The sequence below is a fragment of the Sinocyclocheilus rhinocerous genome, unplaced genomic scaffold (assembly GCF_001515625.1).
Source record: "Sinocyclocheilus rhinocerous isolate Xijiao unplaced genomic scaffold, SAMN03320098_v1.1 scaffold1115, whole genome shotgun sequence".
NCBI classification, from domain to species: domain Eukaryota; kingdom Metazoa; phylum Chordata; class Actinopteri; order Cypriniformes; family Cyprinidae; genus Sinocyclocheilus; species Sinocyclocheilus rhinocerous.
The window spans coordinates 952,832-961,050 of record NW_015658514.1 but is presented as its reverse complement, the minus strand read 5'-3'; the positions used below and the strand labels follow the sequence as shown (position 1 = coordinate 961,050).

At 40.0% G+C, this 8,219-nt stretch overlaps 1 protein-coding gene across 1 annotated transcript in view; it reads left to right on the top strand.

The window, feature by feature from the left end:
- Nucleotides 1–824: 824 nt before the first annotated feature.
- Nucleotides 825–8,219, top strand: part of LOC107722408 (muscarinic acetylcholine receptor M4-like) — a 24,254-nt gene continuing 16,859 nt past the window's right edge. Inside the window, exon 1 of the mRNA XM_016530766.1 lies at nt 825–1,186. Within this exon, the coding sequence (XP_016386252.1) occupies nt 1,132–1,186 (55 nt within the window). The 5' untranslated portion in view covers nt 825–1,131. The remainder of the gene's footprint in view (nt 1,187–8,219) is intronic.

Below are 8,219 nucleotides of genomic sequence, written 5' to 3'. Positions count from 1 at the left end.
GAGTATGGGTCACCATACTTGGCCACATGTCACGTCACTTTTCACTTTTTCACTTTTCACTTTTCAATATTACAGCGAGAATAAAAGTTACTCCTTCTTTCTTTGCGTGAACATTTGTGTGGCGTTATGCAAATCTTCCCACAGAGCGACGTAGGTATGTTGGGGCGTGTTAGAACGAGCCGTTTTAGGTAGGCGTGGCTGACTCTTAAATTTTATAAAGAATATCTCTTTGGATTTGAGACTTTAGTCTTTGCAACTTTACAGATCTTCTTTATGCACCAAGAGCTTGTAACACTCCAAAGAGAAAGGAAAAATTTAAATCGCATCATATGACCCCTTTAAACTGTACTATGTGAGCGTCTTTTTAAATAACTGGAATACTAAGACGATCTGGTTGTAAACGTTTTTAAAGACTATTAACTCTAACTTATGGAGTGGGGAAAAAACACTCTTCCAACCCCTTGACTTCATAGTTTTACTCAATGAATGAATTATGCAATGACAGTCATTGGCTCGACGTTTTAAAGGAATTTCATTTAGGTATTTTCAGGGCGCAGTCTGTCGAGGAGCAACACAAATGGTCTTTTCCGAATTACTACTATCCTACTTGCTTGTAAGTGAAGTGTAGGTGTGATGTATTTGTCATTTATCTGGACGGATGCTTTAGAGTTTGCGGGAACAGACGGCGCTGGGTTCACAGGACAGTACTAGCTCTAGGTTGATTCAGTCGAACCTGCGGACTCTCAGGTGATTGGCTGGAGGTGGATGACATCATTGAAAGTCTGTTGCCTCAGCCGCGCGCTAAACTCCTGGAAAGAGATCAGAGGCGCTCGCGCAGATGGGAGCCACATCTGGCGGATTGTAAACCGACTAGATCTAGAGAAAACCATTCGCTCGAGGTGTGTTTAGGTGAGCAGCCAGTCGCGATGGTCAGAGACTTAATGAGCTCCTCACCGCTGGCGAGAGCCTCGCGCGTAAAGAGCGCATGATGCGAAAAACAAAGTGCTCCCGCGCAACATGAGGACATCCCTTCTAATAATCTTGAGGAAGAACTTGACGGAGTGAAGGAGGAAGGGTGGATTCTTTTTCTTTTTTCTTCTGGCTGGCTGAGCATTTTTAAAATCATGCAACATGAATTTAACTAACAGCACTGGAGCAGAGGGTCTCGCGCCCTGGAACTTCAACGGTAAGTTGCGAGTGAAGGCGGCAAGCTTAATACAGTATGATACGAAAGAGTTAGAAAAGATAGGGGTACTCTTATCTCAACAGAAATTTACGATGAATGTGTGCATTGTGTGAGTACACATACTGAGACCATGTCCAAAGTAACGTCCAAAGTAACCATTTGTGAATGTAGTGGTGTTATTCCAACAAAAAACCCAATTGTTACACGATGCATATGTTCAGGGTTTCTGTTATTGTCTAAGTAGTTTATGTAATTTTGTAGGTCCATTTACACCTTGTGTCAGTATGAGCTGGAAAAGCATATGAAATAAGTATTAATGGTACTTACAAACACCAGCAAAATGGCTAAACCTGTTTATCCCATTCACTATGTACCTCAAGGCAAAGATTGGGAACAACAAAAAATGTAGCCCAGATTCTAAAATCTCGAAAAACATACATGTAAGTAAATTATTAGAGTTCAATCTGAAATATTTTACTCAAATTAAACATTACATGGTAAAATAGAACAAGATTTTGAAGTGGGGCGGTTTGAAGAAACATGGACTGTCTGTGACTGCATTCATACCATGATGCTTTTGTTAATTCTAGATACAGTTAAATAAAATTGTTTATTTGTGTTATTAAAACAAAGGCTTTTACCGTAAACAGTTTTGGCTGTAATTTGCTCCAAACAAAAAACTATGATTATATCCTATTCCATTTAAGTTTTTGTGTATGTAGTTACTGTAATGCTTTTGCAGGGGAAAAAAGGAATTTAAACATTAAACAACTTAAACATAGTGTGTGTATGTGTGTGTGACTGATGAGTGATTTTGTGGTGATTTTTGCTGGATGTCCTGATGCATTGGCTGAGGGTGGATTTGACAAGGGCTGATTGACATTTAGGTGAGATTACTGTTTATGTTTACATGTAGATTAGTGTAGGTTTTAGGCAGAAAGGCATTTCTGGCCAATTCACTATTGGTTTGGCGTTTGGGGTCTCTGCCACTCTGTTAACTGATCTATAAGAACCTGATTCTCAAGCCTCTGTGGTTTCTTTTTGTAGCTTGTGCGTTATGATTAATGCAGAGTAGTAACACAGCCCAATGTTATACCCCCACCACAACATTTACTTTGTATTTTCGTCTGTGAAGCTTGATGCACAATCAAATTGTGAAAAAAATGTTAAAATCTCTCGCTCTCCCCCTCCCTCTCCCTCTCTCTCTGTGTCTGTCTCTCTCTCTCCCAATCAATCTATATAAACATATAATGTATATTTGAACATGCAATGACTTTCAGTCTGTTCCACCTGTTCTGTTCTGGTTTTAAATAGATGAAATAGATGAGAAAGTGGGAAAAGTAAACCCTGCTCAGTAATGCCTCACTTTCAATGAACCATCAAAAATCCCATATGCAGTAGAGAATGCACATTTATATTTTATCTAAATACTCTGTGCATTGGATCCAGTTCTCAAATTTGCCATTTAAGCTCATAAGAAGCAGAGTGCATATCACCACAGAGCAGACACACATTCTCCCTCAGATACTTGCACAGACTCCTCTCTCCAAACTGACATTAAAACAGAAAACATAGACATTTTGGGGCACTGAACATGGGATAAGGAAACTAAAAGACTGAGCATCAGTCACAGTTCACTTGGAGAGCGTTTTAAAGGAATACAAATCTCTCAGTTGCGTTATCTCTGACCGACTCAATCACATCTCACTGCTGCGCATGACGATGGCTCTTTGATTCTGTGACCATGATTCTCACTGTGTGAACTGGTAAAGTACTAGAAGAATCCCCCAGAGTGAAAGTCTGTCTCTCTCTCTGTCAGGCATTCTCACTCTTCCTCTCCCTCACTCTTGCTCTCTTTGTCTCTGGCTGGGTGTTAACCCAGTTTCACAGAAGAAAGTGTGTCGCTATACTGCTGTTTTACCCTGTTACACTCACACACAAACACTCTGAGAAAAGAATGAAATGCCTGGAGACACAGCCAGTTCTCTGTGGGATCTCAACAGGGAGAGAGAACACAGCTATAACAGCTGAAGCAGCAGGATTGGCTTGTAGCTCTAAACAAAGCCCTGAGCATCCTGCCACTGGTCACCAACAGTTGCATCACCTGTGTGATGCATGCCAAGAGTTCAGATTGGGTTGATTTAGTATAATTGTTATGTATGTAATCTCCAGAGTTTTCATACATGTGGATTCATTTCTCATGGGAGTTGACTCAAATTGCCGTATTAATGGAGTTTATTGTATCTTTCAGCACCTTGGGAGAAAAGCAATGCTGAACTTTGCACTTACTGTATCCATAATGAATGCCACTGGAAGTCATCAGACACTGACTTAGACAAATTTGTTTTCACCTACTGGAGAGGATAATGCTGATAACTGTGTGAGTTGTGGGCCGGTGTGTGTAAATAATTGCAAATGTTCTTTTCATGCCGCTCAGGATGGCACAGTTACCAGGAAACCATCACCCACATCGCCATCTCTCTTAGACTATCTGCCAATTAGAAACATCTAGAATACTTCTCTAGTTGTTTAAAACCTCGCATTAAAATGTGTTGTCAAGCCTATGACTGATATAAGGTTGCGGCGTCACTTGTCACGATGCTTTTGATGTTTTGCTCATCTGTGTGCTGATCAGCTTAACAAGCGCTGCTAAACTGTAGCACAGCAGGGCATTGTGCCTGATTTCGATCCAATATTCAGAGAATTAGCAGAGAATTAGAATTGTGTGTGTTTGTGAGTGTGGGGAGCCTGGTCTCATGAAAATGCGTATAAATAGTACGCCAAATAAAAATGAAAACTCGTGGTATTGATACGCAAAAATGGACTTTGGCGCGTATATGCTACGCACGTGTTTAGCGTACGTATAATACGCAGTTTTCGCGCGCATATGATACGAAATTCATTGGCGTGCATATGATACCCCACAACCCTAATCTTACCCATCGCGTAGCATATACACGCCAAAGTCCATTTTTGCTATCAATACCACAAGTTTTCATTTTTATTTGCAGTACTATTTATACGCACTTTCATGAGATCGGGTTAGTGTGGGAGAGAGAAGGAGAGTCATTAGTTTGCCAGTGGCCAGTATGGGGGATCTTATAACGAGCACATAGCAGAATCAAAGGAGGAGTCTGATGAACAGACCACAAAGCAGCCCACACACACTCCCACTGCCATGTCTGTCCGAATCTGCAGAGGCCTGTGCGCCGTCTGTGTATTTGTCTGTGTCTTGGTTGCCTTGTTAACAAACTCTAACTTTTGATTGTCAAAGATGCTTTCCGTTGCTGGTCCCAATGAAAATTGGAAAAATGTCCTGGAAAGGCTGCACCACACTAAAACACTAATTAAAAACTTTTTGGATGGTTATATGGAAGCTTTCAGCTTGTTATTCGTATGCTGACACATTGTTATAGATGTTTATGATAATTCACAGATATTCATGTGTTTTTTGTTATACTGGTGGGGAAAAGTATATTTGGTAGCAGATGGCTTTATGTTTCGAGCTGCCAGCTGGTAACTGGAGGCTTTCTGCTTTTAGTCCCAATAGAGTCACTAAATGAGCATCATCCGTGTGTTTGTTGGTGTGCATGCATTTGTTTGTGCAGACAAGCGTGTGTGACTACATCCATAGTCAAATCCTCTGCAGCCGAGTTGACTCCCTTCCTGTTCTTGTCATTCAATTAAATTTAAAAGTAGAAGTGTTTAGCTTTATGAACATGTAAGAGTGTGCCAGTGTGTGTGTGTGAAGCAGAGAAGTGTTGGAGCAACAGCTGCTGTCTTCTGCATCCCAGTGCTTAGCACAGGAGACACACAGCGGAGAGAATGACAGCTTATATAAAAGTCTCGGTTTGTGACTCGCTTAGGAGACTCTGGAAACGTCTTTCACTGTATTTCTGACAAGATGTCACCGCCTCACTGTACACGCAGCCAAACAGCCAAAATGCCTAGCATCAGTGCAGAAAGAAGGCAGAGTCTCCAATGAACAATAACAGGCTTTTGAAGGTACCGACTCAAACACTGTAAGGTGTGACAGAATACCTGGTGATTCTAGTAGTTTTGTTCTCTCTTTTTTCTAATACTTCTTAAAAAAAGAGCAGTAATGATCTATAATTATTCATGGTTTTAAAGCTCTTTTTATACTGTAACTGTATATGCAATATTACATAATGGCTATTTATGATTTATTGTATTTATTATTATGATTTGTTATGTCAGTTTTGAATATATTTAGAAGGATTTGGTTTGTGTTTAAGATTTTTTGTCAGACTAACCACATATATTTAATAACTGACTTGAACAAAAGACGTCAAACAGAGCGAATGTGCTCGAGAGAGAGGGAGAGATAAGGGTCATCAATAAGGAGTTAATGTGCAGAATGTGTCCAGAGAGAGATATGAGTAGAGGTGAGGGCGGGTAAAAGTAGATGAATTATTATGATTATATAAGCCATGGAGCTCTGCTTCAGCCTAATGGTGTTCGGTTAGAAATGAGCACTATTAATAACGTCTTAACACATCAGTGACATATCACTGCTCTCACGGTGACCACTCTGGGGTCATTCTGTAGACACAGATTACTGTCCTCTTGGTAACTCTAGACCAGTTAGACGGGTATTGTTTTTCAAAGCTCTGTCAAGCAGGTCCTGTATCGACTCGCTTAGGACATTGAGCTGAGGAACACAGAATGAGGCAGAGGAATACATCTGTGTGGTGTTGGCATGGGGCTGTGATCAGGCACAGAGCTGCTGCGGTTCTGAGAGCCAGCTGAGATCAGACCCCTCATATCTCACTGCTGCAGGCTGAGCACTGATAACCTCTCTGCATCTGCATCCTGCCAACTCCACAGCCACAGCTGTGTGAGAACTTCAGAACGAGATCCCATCACAAAAAAAGTGATGGCGCTCATACTTGATTAATTGTGCATGTAATAATTGTTTAGCCATTTTGAGGCTGCATCATGCATTTATGGTAGTAGGTTATGTTAAACTACTAGATGTTGGTGTGGTTTAGTGTATGTTTGTTGTTGGCCCTTTTAAAAAAAAATCCCAGATCGAATCCATGAATAAGCTTTCACAGTTCCTCACACAATATTTTATTCTTGGACGTTAAGTGGATGTATGCTTGAGTGTCCGGTTTCAGTAGCGCACGCTGTCTGTGTCACATATTCATCATGCAGTGAGATACGGGAATCATTGGTTAATTTGAGATCGACTGCCTGTCTCCGTTATGGATATTCAGTTCCGCCCATCGGATGCAAACTGCAAAAAAATGGCCCAGATAGAATCAGCTGCGGTTTGGAGGAGGAGGGTGGTGGCTTTGCTTGCCATCAGACAGTTTCAATGAAGCTGCAAAGCACCACTTTACTGCAATTGCACAATCTGTTCAAAATCCACTGGTAACAGCAAGAATCTAATGTTTAGTGCAGGTTTTGCTGAGATGTTTGTCAGCATGTCGAAATGTTCCAGACTGTTTTTATCTCCTGACATGAGAGTCAGTGCTGTATTGTGCTGGTTCAAAGCTCAGCCACCCTCTCAGCACACAAATGTCAGTCCATCCTCAAAGAGCTTTGACTCTCTGAATATTCATCTTCAGAAGAGGGGAAAACCCTCAAACAAAACAAACAAACATAAACATCGCTGGCTCTTTCAGGTGACGTTTCCGTGCAGCATTGAGAGGACAGTGTTTTATAAAGGTCTTCATGGGTGAAAAAAAAAACCTTACACAGACCTATGGAAAGAAAGAAATATCATTGAATGTAAAGCACACACCAAGAAAATGCAGCCATCAGAGAGAGTGATTCGTCTTGACATTGAATATCTCATTATACATTCGCTTTGAGGACGACTGTGTCTCAGACTGTTTGTGTAAACAGATTTCATTTTTGAATGCTAGGCATTCTACTGGTATTATTCCGTTTATGAATTCTGATTCCAACTGTGAGATTTTTAATGACAAACTGCCAGATCAGATCAGAGGAAGCCAGGCAGAAAAGTCAAGCTTTCAACCGAAGCTGATCTTACAGAGATGTGGTGGAGCTTTTCAACTGGCCATACGTGCAGGACTTGTGTATGTGAGCGAGCCTCACACCCTGCCTCTGGTTCTGCGATGCATGCGTGTGATGTGTGCAACAGAGCATGTGCATGTGTGTTGTGTGTGGTGTGATGAGATTCTGCCCTTTTTTGACACATTGTGCTGCTGTTGTCTGAGAAATAGCTTCTGTCTGCACTTTTACTGTACTGACAGTAGAACAGATAAGGATCAATATTATTATGATTAACAAAACTGCAATGCAAACGAAATGAATGAATTTTTGTTAACAAACATATTTACAGTTAACAGGCTCCAAATCCATGGTATATTATAAAACCTTGTGCAGCACATCTGCATTACACAAGAAAAGAAGTAGGGCTAGATGACAATAACACTTGAATTTGCTGAGATTTTTTTCATTAAATGATACTAATCAGTGCATTAACTTTGGCTGCCTTAAAATACTCAAATTAAAATGAAAACTAAATAAACTGAAGTTTAAAAACTATAAACTAAACTAAAATAGAAATTAAAAAAGAATAAAATATACTAACCCTGGCTCTAGGGCTGCACAATTAATCGAATTTCTAATCGCGATTACAATTACGGATGTCACAATTATGTAATCGTTCAAAGCGGCAATTAATCGTTCAAAGTCCACTTATGTTATTCTGTGTGCTTAAGATCTGTTTTTTTTCTTTCTACAAGTTATCTTAAGGGGTTTTCCATTGTTTTAATTTTAGTTTTAATATGCCATTATAATACCATGCATATTTTACCTTTTTTTATTTAAAGAAGAAACCAATCCAATGAATAGATGCCATTTGAGGCTTAATACTATAGAAAAGCAATAAAGGTTTTTCAGTTTGAGGGTATTCAGCTTGTTTATTTTCATCTAAAAATATGGCATGCGGTTGCTTCAAAGAATGATATAACATCATTCAATGTAAATTGTGATAATCGTAATTAATAATCGCAATTACAATTTCAAGGGAATAATC